This window comes from Plectropomus leopardus, chromosome 7 (genome assembly GCF_026936395.1).
Source record: "Plectropomus leopardus strain MGB_pleo_1.0 chromosome 7, ASM2693639v1, whole genome shotgun sequence".
Taxonomy (NCBI): Eukaryota; Metazoa; Chordata; class Actinopteri; order Perciformes; family Serranidae; genus Plectropomus; species Plectropomus leopardus.
Genome location: NC_142182.1, coordinates 6,169,659 through 6,195,130, shown reverse-complemented (window position 1 = coordinate 6,195,130; position 25,472 = coordinate 6,169,659). Strand labels below are relative to the sequence as shown.

Sequence of the window (25,472 nt, the reverse complement as noted above, 5' to 3'; positions counted from 1 at the left end):
GATCAAAGAAAACTGTGTTGAGATCACCACACTGGTTTCCAGTAAATTTTAGAATAGTTTTTTTTTAAAAATGTATGCTTGTTTTTAGGGCTTTACACAGTTAGGCACCTCAATATCTTAGATATGCGTGTGAGCTATGAGCCAACTCGAACCCCTCAGGTCATCTGGAATAGGTCACTGCTCATTGCAGTAGTCTAGTTCAACTATTTTATTTTATTTTATTCCTTTTATTGGTTTTAACTAAGTTGTGCTTTTACTTTTACTGTATTATTTTATTTTTTGTTTATTTGTTTATTTTAATCTATTTTAGTTATTTTGTTTATTTTAATTTTTATGTATTATCATTTTTTAATGGTCAACTTTTAAATATGATCATTTTACTTTACTTTAACTTTTTTTTTTTTAAATTAGTTCTTACTCACATGCCTTTGTATCTTTTATTAGTTTATTCTTCTTCTTATTATTTTTGTCTATTTTTAGTTTTAATGAATTCAGTTTGGCATTTATTGTCAGTTGACGGATTTGCTTTATGGGTGTAAATTGTGGGCCCACATCGCACTAAGTGCGCCTCCAACTGGAATGACATATGCTATATAAATAAAGTTTTGCTAAAAAAAAAAAAAAAAAAACCAAAAAAAAACAACCAAAAAAAAAAAACATAGGCTACATACCGATTTTACTATAATACATACACCCTACTTACATGTCCAGCAAACACCAAACTTAATGGGTAAGTTATAATAAACTTAATCAAAATTTAAACTAAATAAATAAAAGCATACATAGGCCTATTTATCCTGCAGTTAAATGATCCAACAGGAAGGTTTTTATAAAGGCTTGTTCGTGTGCTGTGCTTATTTAGCATTAGCATGCTAACTAGCTCGCTAACAAAACGTTCACTTCCGTAGCTACATAGCTTGCCAACCGCTGACTCGTTTAGCATGCTAACCAGCTGCAGTAACTGCCGTTCGGCTAATGGATTTATGTTTAGCATCGCTAATAAAACTGCTGCCTCCATACCGACTTAGCTTGCTAACAGTCGGCTCGTTTAGCATGCTAACCAGCTGCAGTAACTGCCGTTCGGCTAATGGATTTATGTTTAGCATCGCTAATAAAACTGCTGCCTCCATACCGACTTAGCTTGCTAACAGTCGGCTTGTTTAGCATGCTAACTAGCCGTTTAGCCTAGCTCGCCGACTGCTAACGATCTGTTTAGCTTGCTAACAAATGGCTTGTTTAAGATGTTAGAGAGAAAAAGAAAAGCTCCGCCAGCAGGTGTAGTTGTCTCTTATTATATTTTTATGTGATTATAGTGATAAAGACAATATAATATCAGTCACTGATACAAAAGGAAGTTGATAAAGCTGCTCCCGGTACGTTGTCATCTCAGCAAAATACTCAGTGGTGAAAAAAGTACACAACTCTATTACTTCACTTAAAGTACTGGAGTTCTCTCTTTAAAAAATAAAAACGTATTTAAAGTACTTTTTGTGTTAATCTCAACACATTGTTGTATAAGGGTGTAATGATGACGTTTTAACAACGATAGGATGGTTGGCGATACGATACAAGAACAAAATGGGCTCCCTAAGAGCGATGTGATATGATTGAATGACTTGAAATCAACATAGTAATTTTTGGGGGCAAAAATAAAGGAGAAAAAAAAGCCAATTTCTATGCAGTGGTAGTGGAGGTAAAACACTGAAAGACATGATACACTGAAACATTCAGTGTAAGGCCTCTATTCAGTGTGAAATAAATTTGTTTTATCATAATAAGTTGACACAACAATTAAATGACAAACAGCTTTTGTATTTGATCTTATCTATCAAATGTATATTTATCTTGATTGTATTTGAACGTTTGACATGCTAAATACAACGCACAAATTCTTAGTATCGATCCAATCGATTTATGCCTTTAAAAATTATTTTGGATTAATACAGGTCTAGAAGGATGACTTGCAGTTTGCTGTGTAATATTATGGCAGGAATTTATATTGATGTGTCAATACAGTGGATGTATTGATACACCCCTATTGTTGTATATTGTAACTTAATATTTACAGGACTTAATGACTATAACAACCCACTGAATGCAACAACTTGTTTGTACAAATGGAGAATTGTTGTATATGCTGCAAAGTCTAAAGAAATGCCCAAAGAAATACAATATGACATGATTTCTCAGGTTGGATGGCAAATTCTTGTAGGCTGTGATGAAGATTTTACACGGTAAACAGAGCTTATTCATCCCACAAACATGGACTTGAGGAATGGCTATGGGTAAGACAGTGGGGAATCTTCATCTCACTTTGCTGCCAAAACTATTACTACCTCCACATAACCAAATACAGCTGCCTGCGGATTACCTCTTCCTACCTGTCTCTACCAATGAGCTTCCCAACCAGAGCAGTGCGAGTTGGAGGTACAGGAACACCACTACGAAAAACAACATGCTGAACTTCGTGATCACAGTTAATGGATTTTTGCATTTATAAAAAATAAATTAAAAAATCTGCTGACTTTAAACTAAATATAACGAGTAACAACAGTACAATATTTTTCTTTCAAATGTAGTGGACAAGTAATAAGTTAATAATATTCAAGAGAGTGCAGATACTAAAACTTTTAAGTGCATTTAAGTGAGGCATATTTTGTTCAATTAGTGCATTATGATTTCCACACTTTTTTACATATTGCTGTTGTTAATTCACTTTTGACCTTTGACCCAAGATGAGCAGCTACATGTAAAATTATGTGAGAAATTACACCTTGATTATAGCATGATTGTTTTAAAAATGTATATTATTTTCTAAGTGCAATCTGATAGCATTGTCTAGATGAAAACAGAAACCTGTGGGTTTCCACGTGGTTATCTCTGTTTGTCCAAGCAAGTGAATTGTGCAGGATAGATGTGTGACACAAAGTCGAGGCTTCAGTGATTCAGCGAACAGGACAGCTTCTCTGTTCTTCTTCATAGGGAGACAAACAGAAACAGATGCTCGTCAGTCCCATGACATCTATAGATAGAGTTTGCAGCATCAGCTGTTGTATTGTCAGACTATTAGTAGGTAAATGAGCATTATTCTACCGTATGCAAGATAACAGCAACGTCCTATCCAAAGTGTTGAAAAGTTATAAAGCTCCCACCTGTTGTGCAAATGGGTTTCCCCTGATGTGATGCATTTGCAATGCTTTATTCTGCTTTTCAGAGTAAAACGGAGCTACTGAAGTTGCTAAATAAGACTGTAATGTTGGGCGCGGGGGCATGACTCATCACTCCCAGTGAGAGAGAGAGTCTGTTTGATTGGCTGACTGAGCTGAATTTGGCTGCTGATGAATAGATCCTGCTCTCCGGGGAAAACATATTACCTCGTCACAAAGCCCATTTCATCATCAAGGTAGCATTATTTCACAGGGGTACCCATCGAGTGGCAGGTGTTGATGTTGAACATTATCACTGTGAAATTCAAGTTTTAAAGGCATAATGATAAAAATGTTTCTTTTCATACCTGTAAATTAACAGTGACGTTTGTGCACTTTGTAGCTGTACGCTTGGTGTTAATGACCAGATGTTATGGCTGTGGAAGTGGACTTTATATTTCAAAAAGGGTACAATTGACCATAAAATGGTCATTCATGTAGAACAATCTGTAATCTGCATGAAAAAGTATTCTAAAGCCAAACTTTTTCGCTTTGGGTTCAAACGTTCAGCATTTCCTTTTATATTTAAATGAATATTAGTTTTGAAATTATGACTCTCATCTTCTTTTGAGATCAGTCTTACTACATATTTGGGGTATTTATTATTACTATTAGTAGTAGTTGTAGTAATGATAAGAAAAGCAAAAAGAATTATACAAATAAATGATTTAAAAATAAAAAAAAAGAATAGAATTAAATGTATAGGCTCCTTTAAAACACTCGAGGACACCTAAACAAAATGAAATGCATGAAATACTGGGTTAATATGTCGATGTGAATATAATATATCAGTTTAACCCTTTGAAAATTAAGCAAATTGGTTTAATTTCTCTCAAAAACATGGGAAAAAGGCAATGAGCAATGACAGATAAAATGATCCAAATATTGACAAGAAATTATGGAATAATGCAGGAAAAAAATACCTGAAAATCTGTTAACAAATATATATGTGTGTGTGTGTGTGTGTGTGTGTGTGTGTGTGTGTGTGTGTGTGTGTGTAAAATGGAAATAATCTGAAAAAAAGTTAAAATATGTTATTATGGTCATTACAAATATAGTTTTTCCCTAGGTTTTTTCTTTTATCCACATTTTCTTTCTACGCTTTTTATAAATAATTATAAAATCTACTAATTGCTTGTATTTGAAGAGTATTTATCACCCTGCTCTTTGCCTTTACCAGTGTTTTTGAAAGAAATCACACCAATTTGCTCAGGGTTCAAACACTTAAATACTTGTAGAAGGCATCTGAAAGTAGCACAAATAAAGTGATGTTGCTCCAGGTTTCAGAGGGTTAATCAGATAATTTCTGCTGCTTTTATGATCAAGCTCAGCATGATGGAAAATGCTGAAGAGGCTGGACAAATTAGGATAAAATCATTTTCCAGGGTCAGACTTTTTTGCAAGTTTAATTTTGAGTTCCTCAAAGGTCTCACTTTCTAGAAGTGAAGTACGGTGTGTACTTCTGTTAAAAGCTGATTTCAGCCACTTCTGATGAGTTCAGCTTCGCAGCAGAATTATTAATTTTTTTTTTCCATTTTCCAGTGCAGTAAATATAAGAGATAATCATCACTGATTCCTTTGATGTTTAACTGTTGCGCCTATGTGTACATGTATGTGCACATATGTGTAATAATGTGTGTATGTATCCATGTGAGTAATGTTTAGGTTGATGAATTGATGCATGTGTACGTATATGTATGGATGTCTTCGCTTACGTGCCTGAAAGGTATACATGGGTAGCTGTGTGATATCTAATGTTTTATAGTGTATAGTATTCATTGTCAGGTCAAACCAACTCTCAAGGTAATTTTGTTCTGCATTGTTAATTTCTTGTTCATATTTGTAATTAAAATCTGTTGCAAACTAACCACATTTCTGACTATTCATTATTTCAGACCGGGACAAGTTTCCATGTGTTTGACCAGGGACGCTTTGCCAAGGAAGTTCTGCCAAAATACTTCAAACACAATAACATGGCGAGCTTTGTTCGACAGCTCAACATGTGTGAGTACACACTCCTCTCCTCTCCTCTCCTCTCCTCTCCTCTCCTCTCCTCTCCATTACGCCATGTATTTATGCTTTGTGTTTGCTGTTACATGTTTGTGTCTAGACGGTTTCCGTAAGGTGGTGAACATTGAGCAGAGCGGCCTGGTGAAGCCTGAGAGAGACGACACAGAGTTCCAACATCTCTACTTCCTCCAGGGACACGAACACATGCTGGAGCACATCAAGAGGAAGGTATGGACACACAAAAATGCACACATACACAGTGTCTCAAAGAAAAGACTAAACTAATGCAAACAGGCTGATTTTTAGGTTTGGAGAAGTCTCAATATGGAATTGACCTATCGCTAACCCCCGCCCCCTTCACTCACTCGGACAAACAATCGGTGCGCTGCCTAAACTAACAATGGCGGCTGTCAGTGTCAAAGACACATCCAAAGACACTATACAGAATATAAGAATAAATGCAAAAAAAGATAATTAAAATAATAACATAAGAAGACGACATCACATTAATGGGGATAAAACAAAGATAAGAAGATAAAAGCAGATGAGTAAGAGATGCATGAACAAGTAAATAAATTATGAAAAAATGGTAAGAACAGGACATCAGAAGGATAAAGCATGGATAAAAAGACTAAAAGAGATAAAAATAAAAAAAAAAAACATAAATAAAAGTGAAATCATGTATAAGCAAGTCTGTAAAGGTGAGTTTTTAAGAGGTGATTTAAAAGATGTCACTGATTCTGCGAGCCTTTTTTCATCAGGCAGGTCATTCCAAAATCGCGGGGCCTTGATAGCAAAAACATGGTGTCCTTTAGATCTGAGCCTCGACTTTGGAATGAAGACCTCCACCTGAGGACCTGAGGCTGCGTGTTGGCTCATAAGGGGTCAACATTTCTGGAAAGTCTCAGGATACATCAAATCAGTGTTGCATTTACCCCATGCACATTGTTTGATAATTTTTAAGTTGTAACTGCTTGAATTTAAATAAAACCGCAGGAAAATGAAAATTTCAGAGGCCTTTCTATGGAGGTCTACAAGCAGGATGTCCGAGTGCATTGTGTATCTGCACATGATGCGATTGGCTCATGGCGTTTGAGGGCGGGGCTTAGGGATAGGTCAGTTTATGCAACTAAAACTATTCTCACTGGCATTAAGGGCACTGATGTTTCCAATTTAATAGATGTGAATGTGTGACTTTTTTTGTCTTTACACACTTCTGTACAACCTCCTTATTTGGAGACGTGAAAGCTGCATTGAGTAGATAATTAAACCCAGCAGGAATTACTTTCTAGTTAAATTTAAATCATCATCGTGTATTGCATTGCAGTCAGAAGAAATGCATCATCTAATGAAAGACAGAAGCACGATCTGTAAAAGTGGAATGTCGGACAGGAAATACAGTATAAGAGAGTACCAAGCAAGCATAAGACATACAGGGTAGCGGCTCACCACTGACTCTGTGCAGGCAGACCGCTCTGTCTTTAGCTGTCCCTTTTTGTTCCCTCGTTGGCAATCTATATGGATTTAATGAAATATTAACCATGTTTTCCATCTTAGTTTTGTGTGCAGATATTAGCTAATTAGCACTAAACACAAATTATACCTGACACAAAAGTCAGGGAATCACCAAAGTCATTAGGGTTCGTCCTCTTGGGACAATAACTGTTTACTGATACCAAAGTGGATCCCAGGAGCGGAGCTGCTAATGCTAATAAGAGTCTAAAAACTGAGTTTCTCTACTCACAAATACAGCAGAGGCAATGTGTGGCTGTATGTGCTGTAAATGAAAGTCACCAATTCAGGCTCTACTGTGTGCTTAGGTGTCCATAGTGAAGAGTGAGGAGACCAAAGTTCGTCAGGAGGACCTCAGTAAACTGCTGTATGAAGTCCAGCTCCTCAGAACACAACAGGACAACATGGAGTGTCAGATGCAGGACATGAAACAGTGAGTATAAAGGTTTTGTGTACCTACAAAGACCCCACAAGCCCCAAGAACTCCAGGCAGAGAGAATCTGCCCTTGGGCCCCAGATCCTTAAGGACCCCCAAAAAATCATTTTTTGTCTGTTTGTTGTATATTATGTGGTTAATTGTAGACTTGTCAAGAGATTTCTCAGTTGTCTTAGTAAACAATTAAATTCACTATGTAGAGCAGGGATACTCAACTTGCTGTGCTTGGGGGCCACAGCAGACCCATACATGTTCTAGGATTTTAGGACATGTGTAGGTTTTGAGGACATTCCTAGGATTTGGGGACATTTCTGGGATTTTAGGACATTTCTAGGGTCTTAGGACATTTTGGGGATTTCAGGACATTTCTAGGATTTAAGGATTTTAGGACATTAGGGGCTTAACTAGGACCTGTGTTGGGAGTGTGGGAGATCGTCTTCTGGCACTTTTTTGATAAATACGCTCTATTTCGATGTTGTCGTATACACTCTGGCACCTTGGTAGAAAAACGATTCCCACTGTGAATCGCTTTATTTTTATTGTGAGTTAGAAAATGATCAGGGGGCCACCCAACACCCTACCGGACCTGTTAGGGCCATATGTTGAGTATCATTGATGTATAGTGGGCTTTTACTTAAAGGGACAGGTCACCCAAAAATCAAAAGTACATACTTTGCCTCTTACCTGTCATGCTTTTCATTAATCTAGATTGTTTTGGTGTGAGTTGCAGGCACGCTTCCTGCTGCGCAGTGATATGGTTAGCGGTTGTGGTTCGGGGCAAAAGAGCCCCTGCAACCGGTTTTCCATGTGGGCCCCCTTTCAGTTTAATGCGAATATGGTGTAAAAAGTTATGTAAAAGAAAATACAAATTCTTGTGTCAGGTCAATTTGACACTTGACTATTAATAACACGGTGTAGTTGGCACAAAATATTTTACATAGAAATCTCAAAAACGAATTTGATTTGACTAATTTGTCCACCGAGCGATGACTATGACTGCAGGCTTGTGAGGGTAAAGACCCGCGAAAATTGTTTGGGTGTAATGGCTTAGATTTGGACTTTGAGACTTTGTAACTAAAATACAGTTACAATGCTTGATAGTTTTTTTTTCTCTCCTTTTTAAAAAGGATTTTGGGAGAAGAGTGTGTTATTCCTCTTGTTAAGTTGGGACAAATCACCCAGTGGATGAACTGACTTTTTCTCTAGAGGCTATTGTTGCTGAAAATAGCTGCTGTGTGTCTATTGTGTGGTGGAGCTGCTTTGTGCTCAGTATTGTTTGCTAATCCGAGGAGAGAATGTTCACCTGCTCACCTGACTGACACACACACACACACACACACACACACACACACACACACACACACACACACACACACACACACACACGCTCACTGATAATCGCATTCTTAGAAAGGATGACCAGATGTGTGCACATATTCGGCCATGCATGTAGGCAACGACAATGCTCTCTCAAAACAGTACACCAAAGACTTTTGTCTTTAGTGTTTTGGGCACACATGATTTAATTAAAAAAAAAAAAAAAACCTTAAAAAAATGCATTGAGCTGCTGCAAAGCTAAAAGTCCGGCCACTTTGCATGACATTGAGAGGGTTAGACTGCACTGCACATCCTGGAAAAACACAAACCTGTCCCTCGTAATATTCCAGCCCGGGAGTGCTCTTACAGCATCATGCGCCTCTGATGATAGTTATTTATTTGTTTTATTGGGTGTTAAATAAACTGGGGATGATTGTTTTAAATACATTTGGAAATTTGCTGAAATGATATATCACTTAAAAGACACAAAGAGAGAAAAGGATAGGGAAATAAAAGTTTTACTTCTGCCTACTCCTTTTTGTACACTGTACTTTTTTTCTTTAGGAAATTCTTTATTTTCCTTTACAGCATTTTATGGTACAGAACATACATTAATACAGACAGTTTAATTATTATTATTATTATTATTTTTTTTAAAAAATTAAATTTAAGAACTATTAATCATTTGGGAGAGACCATGTGTACCTACAAAAGCTCTATAAGATATTTCATGAGGAGACTTGTGTACTTTTTCTGTATACTGTACTTTTTCTGCTATGGGGCAGTCACACTGCGGAAAAAGCAAAATAACTATTGGCCCATGTTTTGCAGCCCATTTTCATTCAAAAGATGTCAAATATCGCCACTTTTGCAGTGTTCAGTGTAAGATCCCACGCACAGTTTCACAGTTGTAAATTTCTTCGTGTGAAGTCCATTGCAAACTGTGTGATATTTTGGTTTGTCAAGTAGAACGCAGCTCTTCTGACATTAACAATATTTTCTTATGTTTCTGCACTGTGTTTTGGGGTATGCTTGTGTTCTTGTTTTCTGCTGGCTACAACATAAAAGTGTCTCCCAGCTTTTCTGTGTATTTTTTAATCCTGGGAGAGTACAGCATGCCCTCCCAGTTTTGAAGGCCAATGGGCTAATGTATGTTTGTGGCCACTGACTAGAAACTGTGAAGGGTGACAGTCATAATGTAATGTGACACATTTTACATAATATTTGGAGTACAAAAGCAATACTGATATCATCAGAAAGCTATGAATCTCCTCTTTCCAACAGTGGTGGTAAGGCTCCATGAGGCTGAAGGGCATACTTGTGACTGTCAGGTTAGACGGTGATAACTGCATTAAAAATGTCCCAGTGAGATCTGATGACTTGTCTCAAGTGATGTCACATGAGTCAGTGTTGGTTGGTGCCGGAGACTTCAAATTTGAAAATAATGATATTAATAACACTGATGATGATAATAATATATTTTATTTATTGAGCGCTTTTCAAGAGACTCAAAGACACTTTACAAGATTAAAAAAAAATCATAAAATAGGCAACACTAAAATACACATGCATTAAAATTATATAACATTAATTATTTATCCTGGTGAAAATGAAATCTTTTACACTAAATAAAAACTTAAAATATATACATATATAATTTTGTTTTCTTTGCTTCTACTTTTGCTCTATATCTCCTCTCTAACGTGCTCCTCGTCCTGTTTGCAGGCAGAATGAAGTGCTTTGGAGAGAGGTGGTGTCACTGAGACAGAATCACACACAGCAACAGAAAGTCATGAACAAGGTCAGTTTGTGTGTCTGTGTCTCTCTCTCTCTCTCTCTCTCTGTGTGTGTGTGTGTGTGTGTGTGTGTCTGTCTGTCTGTGTGTGTGTTTCTGCCACAAACAAGTCATTTTTGTGTCAAAAGCAGTGGGATTAGTGCAATAAGTGTAATGTAGGGTGTATGAATTTGGTAGAATTTAAAGTCACTTATTAGTGTATTACTTGAGTAAAAGTCTTAAGTTATCTGATGTTTACTGTATTTATGTATCAGATTATTAAATTAAATGTAATAAAGTGTTGAAAGTTAAAGTAAAAGTAAATGTTGGTAATAAAAAAGCGAGCAGTCAGAATTCAGATGAAGTTTATTTCTTCCTAACTTGTACACTCTTAAAAACAGAGCTTACATTACACTTTACAACAAGGTCTTCTTCACAACTAAAAGGATTTAAAGAAAAACTTTGACCTCCAGGGACCAGATGCATAAAACTGTGTGTAGATTCACGACTAAAACTGTGTATAAGCACAGAGGCAGAAATGCATATGCATTCTTTTCATCAGGTTTATTAAGTTGTTTGTACGCCTGATTCTGTTTTATAAATCTCAGTCACTGTGGCGCTGGACGCACGGGCACGAGCCTCATTTCCACACCTACAGTTCACCATAAATAGATGCAGAAATGCCCTTAAACCTCTGTTTGCATCTTGACATGTCTGACCCTCCACCATTTATTACACCTAGGAAAAACAGAAAAGAAAGTGTAATTTCACTGACTGTGTTGCATTGGCGAGGTTCTCTAACAGTGTCAGAGCAGCTGTCACTACACACGGCTGTGAATATTTTTAGCCACAAATTCAGTTCAGTTCAGTTCAGACAACTTTATTTATCCCAAAGGGCAATTCATCACATTTCTGCAAATCACTGTCTCTGTGAAATCTCAATTATCATCATTATTAGTATTAAATGTCAGACGGAAAATCAGATTCATTCATATGGCTCATGTGGAAACTGACTCTACAAAATGGTCTACATGATAAACTGAAACAACCACTAACAGGGACATGAATGTCAATAAAAATGATGCTGAAAATGATCATTTATAAATAATTAAGATTAACTTTATAAATGTGTCTTGCTGAAAATAATCAGTGAAGTTGGTTATTTAATCTCCTCCTACGTGTACACCTGCTCTGAAGAGTGTGTGATGTGCACACATTATCTCTGCACAGTCCTCCTTTATAAAAACTAGTTTATGTTTGGAAAATTAGGCGTAAGCATGTTTTTTGTGCATACACATCCTGAATGCATCTGGCCCCAGGGCTGACACACTGCAGTGAAGTGGTGTAAAACTGAAGAAAAATATTTTTTCTCCAATACATAGAAATGTAGTGAAGAAAAGTGTACATTTTATTTAGTAATGGCATAAAAGTTAAAGTTGACAGAAATGTAAAAAACTAAAGTAAACTCAAATACTCCCAAAAATACTTAAGTATTGTAATAAAGTAGTATTACTTAATCAAAGTAATTTCTATTTCGCATTGTTTCCAGGTGTGTTTAGTCATACAAAACAGGGTTTTATTTATAGGTTTAATATGTGTCGGACCCTCATTTCATATCACAGGAACACTAATATGACCCAAGGTGGGCCATGGGGTCATGCAACTTTCCTTTTCCTGCTTTAATGTTTCAAGAAGGAAATAATCAGTATGTGTGTGTGTGTGTGTGTGTGTGTGTGTGTGTGTGTGTGTGTGTGTGTCTGTGTGTGTGTGTGTGTGTGTGTGTGTGTGTGTGTGTGTGTGTGTGTGTGTGTGTGTGTGTGTGTGTGCGTGTGCGTGTGTGCGTGTGTGTGTGAGGAGGATGCTGATTCATGCTGTGCTTTTTCTCTCATTGCCAGCTGATTCAGTTTCTGTTCAGCCAGATGCAGTCCAACACACCCAGCACTGTCGGACTAAAGAGAAAGCTGTGAGTACATGCATGCGCGTGCACACACAAACACACACATATACACACACAGTGGAGCAATCAACAAAAGTGAGACAAACAGGGCCGCAGTGGGGCAGAGGGAAGGGCTGGCTCAGCTGACAAACTGAACAATCTAACGCAACAAGCGCTGTGAATGGAGACAAGTGCTGAATCAGTCAGTCAGACACACACACACAAACACACACATTCACACACAGTGAAGGCAGAGCAGAGTGCATGACCTTGCTACAGCCTGTGTGTGTAAAACGCTGGCTCAGCTTTGCTGCTGAGTGTGAACAAGGCCAACATGAGAAAGGAAAGGCATGCTGCAACAAAAAAGTGCTATAGAAACGTATATTTCAGGGTCAATGTGCTACCTGGCAAAGGTGCAATTATCCTCCATGTTTTAATGACCGTCATGTGGCTTTCATACTCTCTGAATGTTCACCATGTGTGTTTAGCATCTGCCCACTCTCATGACTCACTCATCCCTTCACCCTCCCTTCTCATTTCCTGCCACGTCTCCACATAAACTATCTCAAAAGACAAAAAGTGCTCAGGAAAACAAAGACTTAAAGACATATTTACCATCATAGTTTAGCATTTTAGTGTGCTAACATTTGCTAATTAGCTGTAAACACAAAGTACAGTTGAAGCTAATGGGAATGCCACTTGTTTTGCAGGTATTTTACCATTCATAGAGCCATGCATGGCCAAATATTGGTGTTCAGACTATAGACTGTATATAAAGATGAACGACGCATCACTATTTACCCCCGCTATCCTTAAGTGAGGCCAAATATCCAGGATATGGCTGCTGTCGTCTTGAGCTGCTGGTGTCAATAATTGCCAGATTCTGCACAGTAGCGATCTCTGCCAAAACACCTGTCCGACCAATCACAAGAAACGCCATTGAACGCAAGCACACAGACTGGCATACACAGCTGTCAATCATTGCGGAAAATCCCCTTTTTTGTCGAATTAGATAACTCAAACTTATAAGAAAAACAATTATTTGAACGAACATCAGGGTGACAAAACTACCTTAAATAACAAAAACTGTCTTTGGGAAAAATGTATTTGACGTACACTTTAAATTTTTAGTTTGGTCTACGTCCTGTTCATTAAGAAAGAGGGGCGGGCTTTATGGCCTGTACTGCAGTCAGCCACCAGGGGGCGATGGAGATGTTTTGGCTTCACTTTGGGGGAGCTGTCGCATCATCCATCTTTATATTAAGTCTATGATTCAAACTAATTAACTAAACTAATTAAGTACTTGTTATTCAGAGGAATTTATTATTTAAAAAAATTAGTTAGCTTAGCATAGTTAGCTTTGATAATAGACCTAGAGTATGACAGAAAATTATTCAGGATAGTTCAGTTACCACAAAGAGTTGATAATCTTGATAATCTTTCGTCATTTGAATTCATGTGACAGTGGAATGTGTTAGTGATACAGATACAGTCAGGATTTTTGTGAAAGCTCAGAAAATGTCACATCCAGCAATAAACCCTTAATTCGCTCCGTTAGATTTGCAAATCTGCTGGTCTTATGCACACTAAAATTATTGGTAATTTTAAAGGTGTCTGGTTTGGTGATTTCTGAGCCATTTCTGGTTAAAGAAAAATGATCTTATGCTATATCCAAACAGTGTTAGACTGTGTAGCCACAGTTTAAAAAAGAAAAAAGCCTCTGAGGACCTGTAGTTCTTAAGGGTGCAAATATCTACATAATAAAATTATAGCATATAGTCTGAACATAAGCTAATGCATGGGATTCACTTGACATTCTTGTCTATTACATCATCCAGATATTGTGGTGAGTTACATTAATTGTATCTTGCATATTTATAATACCAAAAAAATCCAACATTTGTACCAATCTGCAACTTCAAAAACTGCTAAAGTAAACTAAACAGATGTCTACCCAATAAAACTATCATCTGCATCAGCCTCCATCAATTAATTAATTAGTTCTCTGATGATGAAGCCCCGCTGTCATTGACTGCGTACAGTTGTTATGACTCCTGATGTGTGTCTGATAAAACACTAATGTTCCCTCCAGGCCCCTGATGTTGGACGATGGTTCTCCCAGCCCTCCTGCATCCAAGTTCAGCCATAGTCACCCAATAGAGCCCATGCATGAGCCCTTCTACATCCAGTCGGTGAGAAAATATGACAGTGATGAACCTGTTGCAGGGATACTCAGCTTACTTTGCTTGGGGGCCACTCAAGTGACAGGAGGCCAGGGGCCAGTCGCAGCATATGAGTTTGGGACATATGATTAATTTTAGGATGTTTCTCGGATTTTAGGATGTTTCTAGGATTTAAGCAAGTTTGTTGGATTTCAGGATTATAGGACATCTCTTAGATTTCAAGATGTTTCTAGGATTTTAGGACTATTCTCAGATTTTAGGATGTTTCTGGGATCTTTTCAGGATTTTAGAAAATTTCTTGGATTTTGGGACATTTCTTGGATTTTAAGACGTTTCTGAGATTTTGGAACTTTTCTAGGACTTTTGGACAATGCTTGGGTTTTAGGACATTATTAGTATTTTAGCTGGTTCCTAGGATTTATTTCTAGGACTTTAATACTTTTGTTGGATTTTAGGACATTTCCAGGATCTTAGCACATTTCTAAGATTATAGGACATTTTAGGGATTTTAGGACATTTCAAGGCTTTTAAGATGTTTGTCTGATTTCAGTACGTTTCTAGTACTTTAGGATGTTTCTAGGATTTGTTTGATTGTCACTTTTTTTTAAAACAAGCTCTATTTTGATGCTGTTTTATGCACTCTGGCACCTTAAGTATACTAAAAGTACAAAAACAATTCCCAGTGTGAATCCATTTTTTTGTAAATTAGAAAATGATTGGGTACCACTGTGCTTCATAAGCTCTGAAATCCAGTAGACATGTATAAAACGGGTAAAATTATTTTAATTTTGGTCTTTTATTATCACAGAAAATACATATTAATCTACCAAAAATGAATCTCCTTTAAAATTATTATTAGATCTCAGCAGCCTTTTTCAGTGATGCATATTGATAAGTTAGATATTGTTCTTGCTGACCTTCCTCATACAGCTCCAATGGTGCTGGCAGTCACACACAGTAAACAGCAACTTTGAAGTTATTGGATGGCCTTTCTAAGTGCCATGTTAGGAAATTAAATGCACCTTTTAGTTGATTTACCATGCACCGTTTCTAATACAGAATCAGAAATATCATTCAGCAGTTCAAGACATTAATTTTAATCTTCTCCAAACATAGCATAACCCCTACATCACATTAATATCTGGGCATAATTCTTCTTTAACCTGCTGCCATCAGTCTAGCTGTTAGGTTATATAACCACTAGAGGGAAGCAGCGCTCAGTGACAGTTTTGGAGGTCTATAGATGTGCTGCATGAGTGTTCATTGTTACAGGAGTGAAGTGACTTTACATAGATTCACTGGGAGTCACTAATAATCACACAAGGGAAACACAATGCACTGCGGAGGCACAAAGCAGTAACTGGCAGTGAATTTGAGGCTGAACAGATAGAAAGGTTGCAATGCCTTTATTTCATCCATTTTGTGCCATTTTTGTCGTTATTTGTTTAATTGTTCCCAACAATGTTTTTGTAAATGTGCAACACATTGAGTCCAAAGAAGGAACTGTTAGCAAAATAGTGTTTTTACCAGAGAGGAAGACAGCCAAGAGCCAACATACATCATCGTTATCTCCTCTTCCTCCTCAGCCATCCAGTGATACCGCTTCTTGCTCTACTAGTGGGCTGACAGGAGGACCAATTATTTCAGATGTTACTGACATGTCTCAGGCCAGTATGGCCCTGCAGATGCAGACTGATGAGACCAGGTGAGTGATGCAATATAATGCTATTATCTCCCCTTATATAAGTAACTACAACCAGCTCCACGTGTATTGCAGCAGCTAATAACCATTTTCACACACACACTGTGCAAGAGATTATGGGCACTAGATCTTAAAACCATTCAAATGCAACGTGTAGTATGAAACAGCTGTCTCAAAACGTGCTGTCTGTCTTGAGAAAGTGTATATGAGGGTATGATGAGGTAGTTGCTGTCGATTCATCAGAATGATCAGAATCAGAATCAGGCTTTATTGCCAAGTACATTTACATATACAAGGAATGTGACTTGGTGTTTTGGTGCAAAACAATTAACATAAAGGAGAGAATAAAAATAGTGGATTTGCATAGAATGGAACATAAGATAAAAAATATAGAAGCAATTAAAATATATAAAAATGACAAAATAGAATATAAAGGACACAAAATGTATGTACAAAAGGTACAGTGGAGGGATTGTACAGTTTTTCAGAAGTATAGTTACAGTGCAAATATCTTATGTTTAAATAATTACGATGACCTAAAGTGTGCAGTTTTTTTTTTATCACAGGTTGTGATAGAACAGGTATACTCAGACTGTTTTTTTGGGGGGGGGGCACTTTTGCAAAATAACAGGAGGCCAGGGGGCAGTTGTAGCAGCCCCATACATGTTTCTAAGATTTAAGGATATTTCTACTATTTTAGGACATTTCCAGGATTTTTGGACCTTTTTTGGATTTTAGGAAATTTCGTGGATTTTAAAATGTTTCTAGGATTTTAGGACATTTCTAGGATTTTAGGATAATTCTTGAGTTGTAGGACATTTCTAGGATTTAAGGACGTTTCCAGGATTGTAGCACACTTATTGATCTTAAATTTTAGGACAATTCTAGGATTTTACTTTGTTTCTAAGATTGTTCCAGGATATTTCTATGATTTTAGCAAAAATCTAGGATTTTAGAACATTTCCAGGATTTTAGGACATTAGGGGTTTAGCTAGGACTTCTGTTAGGGGGTACGGGAGATCAGCCACTGGCGCTTTTTTAAATAAACAAGTCCATTTTGATGTTATTTTATGCACTCTGACACCATATTTATACTACAAGTACAAAAACAATTGCCAGTGTGAATCACTTCATTTCTATTTTGAATTCGAAAATAGTCAGGGGACACCTGGCACTCGATTGGGGGCGATATTTGCCCCTTGAGTATCACAGCTAAAGAACATGGCAAAGTGAATACAACAGACCTAGTTTTAATGTTAACATATCTACCCTGAGGTACTGCTAGTTAGCTTTTGACCCACAGTTTTTGACTTCATCAACAGGGAGAAGTGCATGATGCTCATCAAAGAGGAGCCTGTGAGTCCAGGAGTGAGAGGAGGAGGGAAAGGAGGCAGCGTAGGCGGAGGAGAGGCTGTTGCGTTGACCTCCTCCTGTGAGGTGTGCTCCTCAGAACCTCCTGTCCTCCCTGTTGCAATGGTCCAGTCTGTTTTGGAGGGGAGGGGCTCTGTGGCCTCAATGGTGGAGAGAAGGAGTAAGAGACCAGCCCTGGACAGGTAGGTGCTCACACAACATCACAGGTGGAGTCAGAGACAAAGAGAATACAATGTACACACAGGTGTTTGCACAAAGCTGATGCAAGTAGTAAGCAAGCAACCCTGTGTGTCTGTGTTTATATATCATGTATTAATGTGCGTTTGTGTGTCTCTGTGTATGTGTGTGGATGCAGAGTGGAAGTTTCAGATGCAGTGGAGAATGTGGATATGAGCCTGGAGGAGCTGCAGCAGCTGCTGCTCAGGAGCCATCAGCAGAATACTGTGGAAGCCGGGACCAGCGCTGTTATGGATGTCAGTGAATCTACAGCAACACACTTACAGAAATGCACTTAGAACTTTAAAGGAATACTTTGCCTCCTACGTGATAATCTGCATATCTATCACTCACCCCGTGTTTTGATGAATCCCTTGAGAAAACTTTATTTTTCTCACATGCTTCCACAGTGAAAGAAGAATCCAAAAACGGAAAAAAAAATATTGATGAATTGAAGCCATGATGCTCCAAATTTAAAATAAAAACTACATCAAAACATCTGTTAACAAACTCTCACACAACTCATGCAGTATAATCCATGTCTCATTTACCCAGTCATATACTCAGTACTTCCCAAACACATGCACTATTGCTAAAATCTTACTATTTAAAACTAAACTAAAGTGAAACTCATCTGGGTTCTCGTCAAAGCCAGACTCCATTAACAAAAACGGTGATTTTACTGCGTTGAACACAGGAGCTGCTGGTCTATGGCTGCCTGGATTGGTCGTTTGTTTGTGTCATTGTTTGACTTTGGTGAATATGACCTAACCTTTTAAAACTCCAAAATCACACAACAAACCAACTGAATGAAGCAGCCGCAGACCAGAAGCTCTCGTGTTCAGTGACCAAAAATTGCTGTTTTTGTCAATAGAGTCTGGAGGAAATCACTTGCTGTTCAGTTTTGAATATTAAGGTTTTAGCAAAGATGCATGTTTTTGGGAAGTACAGAGCATGATGACTGGATGACTGGATAAATGAGACTTGCGCGTGAGAGTTTGTAAACGCATGTTTAAATATGGTTTTGCCGTTGTTAAATGTGGACCCCTATGACTTCAATTCAAGAATTTTCTCTGTTTTGCACTATTCATTTTCCAAGAGTTTGAGAGAAGAATGAAGTTTTCTTCACAAATTCAGCATAACACTGAATGAGTAATCGATATACAAAGGGTCATTTAGTGGTTAAAGCATTCCTTTAAAGAGATAGTTCACCCAAAAATAAAATGTAGTCATTATCTCCCTTATGCTGATGGTAAGTTGGGTGAAGTTTTACAGTCCACAAAATGCTGCCGGAGTTTCACGCGGTAAAGGTGTTGCAGTTGTCGCCTGAAGGAAATAGCGACCAGGATTCAAATGTTTAAAAAAAAAGCATAATAAAACCACAAAAGCTCCTAGTGTGGGAGCCGCGGTCACGTATGTACGCTCATGTACGTGTTTTTGAAATTTTTTGGCTGTGTTTTTCTCACAGACAGATGCTTCAAGGAAAAACACACATTCAAACCATTGTTTTATAAATTAACGCTTTTGAAAGAGGCTGCAACAGTTGGGCAACAGAAAACACACCAAAAATTTAGTTTTTTTTTAGTAAATCTGACAAAGGGACTCGTTGCTTGCTGCCAACTCCAGAAGTCTCTCTGTGTGAGGGGGAGGCTTCTGTGAGCTCTCATTGGTCTTGCATAAGAGCACATACACGAATGTGGCTCCCACGCTAGGAGCTACGGGCCACAACAAGGCTAAAAACATGACCGCATGAGGTTTTTTCAAAACAACTTGGCACGCTGGGGCTTCAGGACACTTGGATTACTTCGGACGAGCAGTATGTAGACATTTTGTGTTTTTATTATGAACTTTTTAAACATTTGAATCCAGGACATTATTTGCCTCATGTTTGGGAGATGAGTGTGATGCCTTTTCCCTGTTAACTTCTGGCAGTGTTTTGTGGACTATAACACTTCACTCGACTTTCCATCTGAATGAGGGTGAGTAGATAATGAATGAATTTTTTATTTTTGATCAAACTATCCCTTTAACCTTAAATATATTCAGAAATGTCCAGTATTTGAAATTTCAGTTCGGTAGTGGTAGCACACAGTGGCCAATGACTTCAACTTTTCCTTCATACTGACCTACATGAATAGCTGTTTTTCTCACCCTTGTTTATCTCTCTCTCTGTAGCCCTTCAGTTTAAGCCTGCCTCTGACTGAGTGGAACTTCACAGAGATGGAGTCCAACCTCAAATCAGTAAGTCATAACAGTGTGAGAGCTGCGTAACACATGGGCAGAGCTTGGAGGAAGATGATTTTTCTATTCAAGATTAGCCGCTTGCTCCTTCAGTCATGCGACGTGATACCAGCTTCTCTGCTTCACTACTTTGTTATCATCAATGAGTTTAAAGGATGAGCAAATTCTGCACAGGGTTTTCAATATTAGAATTAATTCAAGTTGTCACAAGTCAGTTTATCCTCAGTTTTGACACTAGTGAAATAAACAGAAATGAAACTTGAACCTTACAAAGTAATTTATTAGGAGTGTGTTCTTGCACCTATTTGCACCTTGCTGGACAGCCCTGCAGTGTTTTGTTAGAGCCCTCTGCATCGGGACACCTGCTGCACCAAAACAACGTCCTTATTGAAATGGATGAGGGTGCTGCATGTTTTGATGCAATGTTAATGTCGGTCTGAACACAGCATCAGGCCATCAACAAAGAGGCCTGTTGGATCCACTATTTGCAAGACACAATGTGTTTAACCCTTTTGAAACTTGAGCAAATTGGTTTTATTTCTAAAATATGGGGAGAAATGAATGAGCAACTTAACAATACTTGCAAGAAATTGGTAAAAAGAAAAAGAAATAAATAAAAGACACACACACACACACACCAAAAAGGTAAAATAAAAGTAAAAAAAAACAAAAAAAAACATGAAACTGTACTTAAAAAGTTCTGTGAATAAAAATAATTAACTAGTTTATTGCAATTTGTGGTATATTTGGTCATACATTTGGCTTTTTTCTCCTTGTGTTTTTGGATGAAATCTAACCAATTTGCTCGGGTTTCAGGGTTTCAGTCAAATAACATGTGAAAGCCGTTTTTCTGCAGCAGCAGAAAACTGATGTTGATCCAGGTTTCAAAGGTGTAAACACCATGAACCCCAGAGAAGTTTGGAATAGTGTCACCAGCAGGAGGTTTCCTGCCGACTAGAATAGTAATTCTGCACGCAGCTTACAAAGCAGTATGAAGCAGAGATTGAGGATCGAATTGTAAAATGTGTCTCTTAGTTTCAGGATCAGGAAGAATATAAAGAGCAGCACTGCTAAAAATGATCTCCTCCACTCCCCTCGTTAATGTTTGCACACTGCTTAATCTCTTAACTGGTGGAGTAATCAATAATGTCATTAAGGTTCGATTTTCCGTCACCTTGCATTGAACAGACAGGTTGTTGAGGCTGTTCAGTATGCTTTGACACATTGTGGGGCTTAAATAGTCTCTCATGAGGCTCCTCTTGTGAAAAGCTCTCTCACCAGCAGAAACTGTCACAGGTAGTGTACAAACAGCCTCATCTCGTACAGCTTCTCTCCAAAAAGTGATTTGCATCTGCATTTTAAATGTTACATTCAACAGCTGAAGTAGAGAGAAGTTAGGGGCGGGGGATTCAGCGCCATGAAATGATGAATGATTTATGAACTGGTTTCAAATCTTTGAGCGCTTATTTTTGATATGAAATTTGTCCTCACCTCTGCGACCCTGAATGTCAAAAAGCTGCTAGTTCCCTAAAAGATGTCCACATTACTGTTTGTGCTGTTGCAACATGTAACACCGTGTTGCAAAACACAATCCCTGAACTCTCTTGAACTCATCGTCAGCAGTCTCATCTTGATAGTCTTCTCTTTCCTGTTTTTGTCTGTTTGAGATTTTAATTAGGTCATCTCATTGCACTCTCCTTCTGCAGCGGCTTAATGGCACCTGACTACAGAATCAACTGTTTTTCTTGATTAATGCGGCTCGTAATTTTTGCACAACAGTCGTGGATGTAAATGTGTATTCATTCATTTTTAATTTTTTTTTTGCACTTAATTTGGAGGGAAGTCTGGCGTATTTGTTGGCTTGTTGGAGGAACTTCCTGCGACCAGAAAGTGAGGTTAAAAAAAGAAGGAGACATCATGGTCTCAAATTATGTCACTAAGTGGCCACAACACATTTAATGTTTTGAAATCTAGTCTGCAGTCACAAAAAAAGTCACTAAATCAGTTTCAATCCTTTTCCAGAAGGTCAAGTGGTTATTTGAAAATGACAAAGCAAGTGTTCTGCTGGAGAACAAAAAACAGCCAGGAAGATGTTTTATGACCTGGAAACCCCAAATTGCTTTCAATAATGTCTTATTACTTCTTATCAATAAATTATTAGTAACTTAGGTCAGTGATTAGGTGCTGTGCTGATGTGGGTGACTTTTAAGATGCTGGCACTGACTTTCCTGTTGTCATTGCCTTCTGCAGGGCCACATCCCTGTGGTGTCAATTTGTTGATAGTTATAAATATTTCTCTGCCTGCTTTTTGTGCTAACGCAATGAAATATATAAGATATATATACAGAGTCCAACAAGGAAATTTGCATTATTACAGCAGCAAAGGGATATCAAAGCAGGTATTTACAAGGTAAATAAAGCAAAAAAAATATATATATATATATATATATATATATATATATATATATATATATATATATATAAATAGTATAAACAAAAAAAAACAAAACTCAACAGTTTAAAAATTACACATTGGGTTAAATTGCACGTAATGATAATACAGGTTTTAAGTCCATTTTGGTGTGTGTGTGTGTGTGTGTGTGTGTGTGTGTGTGTGTGTGTGTGTGTGTGTGTGTGTGTGTGTGTGTGTGTGTGTGTGTGTGTGTGTGTGTGTGTGTGTGTGGGGTCTACTCGGAGCAGGATATAATGATGATGTGATGATGTTTTATATTCAAAATATCAATGGTCAACTTCACTCTGACATCAAAATTTTCTGAAAAAAAGAAAAGAAAAAAGTAACATTTTTTCTGGCCGTTACTCAAGATCGTAATTTAGGAACAGAAAGGGAGACATTTGATCAGATACTGAATTGGTGACAAATTTTGGGGGTCCACCATGAAATTGTGATTGCATAGATCTTCTGTGCTGCGGGGCGAAGATGTATTTCTAGTTCATGAAATTAAAAAAACAGTTTTTGGGCACTTTTTGTTTCTTTTTTTCCACATATCTCATAGAACTCGTTCTAGTGTTACTGCTGAAATAATAGAAAATGATTTCTTTTTATCTATCATCTAGAGTTATCCTTCTAAAACAGATGTCTCGATACTCAGTGTAATTTATTATTACTTATTAGTATTTTATATAAAAGAGAGCTACTTTCTCTTATATCTCTGTTTAGTTTTGTTTGTGCAGCTGACAGTCAACACTACTCCCTGTGATTAGAGTGTCGCAGGTTTTTTCCACCTCCAGTCACAGTCTGCATGTGCCTTATTCGCCTCATGTTCTCGTTCTTTATCGTATGTTGTGAGGGCCTTTTACCGAAAGACTTTCTGTAGCCATCTCAAGGAGCTTCTGCACCACTTGAGGATCTTTTATTAGCTCACGAGGGGAAATTTGCAAAATCAAGTCAGCAGACAAATCATGATGTTCCTCTTCCTTATTAATCTGTCTGTCATCCACTCCCCCTAACACACACACACACACACACACTAAACACACTAAATCTTTTCCACCATGTCTCCCTCTGAGTGAAGACAGGTTTCCATTAACCCTCCAATTGTGTTATTGAAATTGCGAATATAAAATACGTGTAATGGAAATGTAGCACATAATATAAAGTGTTGCGGTCCTGGAGTTGGTTGTCATGGACAAAACCACATGCAGCGTAATCTCACCAGGAGCTTGAGTTGACTTCACGGTATCATCCTGAAACATCAACACCGGACGTATGAGGACACCTAGAGTCTAGCATGTAGAAGTCCACTGCAAAGTGGCAATTAGAATTAGAATATATCTTTATTGTCCACTAGGGTGGAAATTTATCTTCTGCCCAACAAACACAGTCGACATCACAAAAAACTACAAACAATCGGTGAGTAAAAGCAGAGCACATGATCAGTCATTAGGGACACTTAACACAACACGTTCAGGTCATTGTCTGTCTGTGGTTTGAAAACTCATCAGTTATTTTGTTGAGTTGAGGATGCTGATGGCACTTGGGATGAAGGACTTCTTAAATACATTTTTATTTGCCAGAGGGACTCTATAGCGCCTCCCAGAGCTCAGGAGCTCAAACTAGCTGAAGAGAGGAATCTTCAGCTAGTGATAATCTGGCTTTATTCCTCGTCCTCTCTGTAAAAAGTTGGCTTGTGGCTTGCCAACTATTTTACTGCAATAATGACAACTTGGGATGAGAACGTGTTGGAAACAACCACCAGCTATAACAAATCTGCCCATCCCTCCTCTACCAACAAATGTGCACACGTCCACGTCGAGTTAACAGAAGACCTTCATTTGTTAACTTATCTTTGCTGTATAATGCAGTTTGCAGTGCAGCGTGTGTCTGAGCAGTGATTGACAGCTGCACTGGAGACTCCTTGGCTCTGATTGGTTAATTTCGTACGGGTAAGGCTGATTTTTGCAGATGCCATAAGGAGCACTAATAGGAGCCTGCCCATCTGTCCCATGTACTACTGCCAGGATGTAGTGTCAGTTTAAGCAAATATGGCCAAAGTTTTTATTTATTTTTTTATTTATAAAATTAACAAACTGTAGCCTTAAGGTACTAAATATGTGTGTTTCCTCTTCACAGTACATGTTCCAGAACCAGGAAGCGGAGGCTTTTCCAGCTACTGGCTGCGAGGAACAGTGATCGATCTGTGCTGTGGACTGTCCTTTCTGAAGTGGAAGGTAACGATCCTTAATCTGGCAGTGAAGTATTTAATTTGTTAGATTAGTATGTCCTCCATCTGTTGAAATACTGACTTAAAGTTTAGACTATAAAAGAAAAAGGCTGGTGATATTGTATGTTTTAAAGGGCCTCTTTGCCCATTTCAACCTGCTTTGCATCAAAACAGTGCAGGTAGTATGCAAATTAACTGTGGTAAACTTTACATTTACTAAATATCTGAGCAAAATTAATTTAGATTTACCAAATATCTGAGTAAAACTAATTTAGATTCACTAAATATTTAACTATAACTAATATAAACATTCTTAATATCTAAACGTGAGCAAAACTAATTCAGATTCACAAATTATGTGGATAACAATGAACTGGATGCACTAAATAAAAAAAATTACATCAGCTCATATTGTAGCACACTTTCTGTTCAAGACTATTGAATATGACTTTGTTGCCGTAGTTTTTCCATGTTTCCACTCAATATCGTGCCGCCTTGATGCCACAGTTGCTTAAAATGGGTCAACAGATCATCAAGCATAAAAAGCACTGCGGGTAAACATGTAGTTGTGCAACATGGCTTAATCATTTTCATTTAACTTGGGTTTTTTTTTAAGCTACAAAAGCAAATGCAAAATACCACAAAACAGATGTCATACCCTGCTCGCTCCCAGTTTTTTCTCCACTCTTTCATCTGTCATAAAGACGAAATGCAAAGAAAGAAAATTATAGAATATCAAAAGACAGCCCTTTGAAGCAGAAACATGTAATATACTTTTGTGAAAGTGCACACACTGCTCTTACACAAATAGGCTGTCATTGCCATGGTAACAAGTTACGTTACTGTAGACAGACGTATGGAGGGTATTTCATTTTGATATTATAAT

At 37.7% G+C, this 25,472-nt stretch overlaps 1 protein-coding gene across 2 annotated transcripts in view; it reads left to right on the top strand.

The window, feature by feature from the left end:
- Nucleotides 1-25,472, top strand: part of hsf4 (heat shock transcription factor 4) — a 31,293-nt gene that overhangs the window by 1,766 nt on the left and 4,055 nt on the right. The window contains exons 1-12 of one of the 2 annotated variants that reach the window (XM_088079731.1): nt 662-730; nt 5,102-5,210; nt 5,317-5,444; nt 7,037-7,161; nt 10,207-10,282; nt 12,151-12,218; nt 14,284-14,383; nt 15,961-16,079; nt 17,399-17,629; nt 17,803-17,920; nt 19,839-19,904; nt 24,496-24,593. In XM_088079731.1, the coding sequence (XP_087935857.1) occupies nt 5,180-5,210; nt 5,317-5,444; nt 7,037-7,161; nt 10,207-10,282; nt 12,151-12,218; nt 14,284-14,383; nt 15,961-16,079; nt 17,399-17,629; nt 17,803-17,920; nt 19,839-19,904; nt 24,496-24,555 (1,122 nt within the window). In that variant the 5' untranslated portion in view covers nt 662-730; nt 5,102-5,179 and the 3' untranslated portion in view covers nt 24,556-24,593. Of the gene's footprint in view, nt 1-661; nt 731-5,101; nt 5,211-5,316; nt 5,445-7,036; nt 7,162-10,206; nt 10,283-12,150; nt 12,219-14,283; nt 14,384-15,960; nt 16,080-17,398; nt 17,630-17,802; nt 17,921-19,838; nt 19,905-24,495; nt 24,594-25,472 lie in introns of those variants that run through there. The other variant, XM_042495367.2, reaches the window with a different exon arrangement.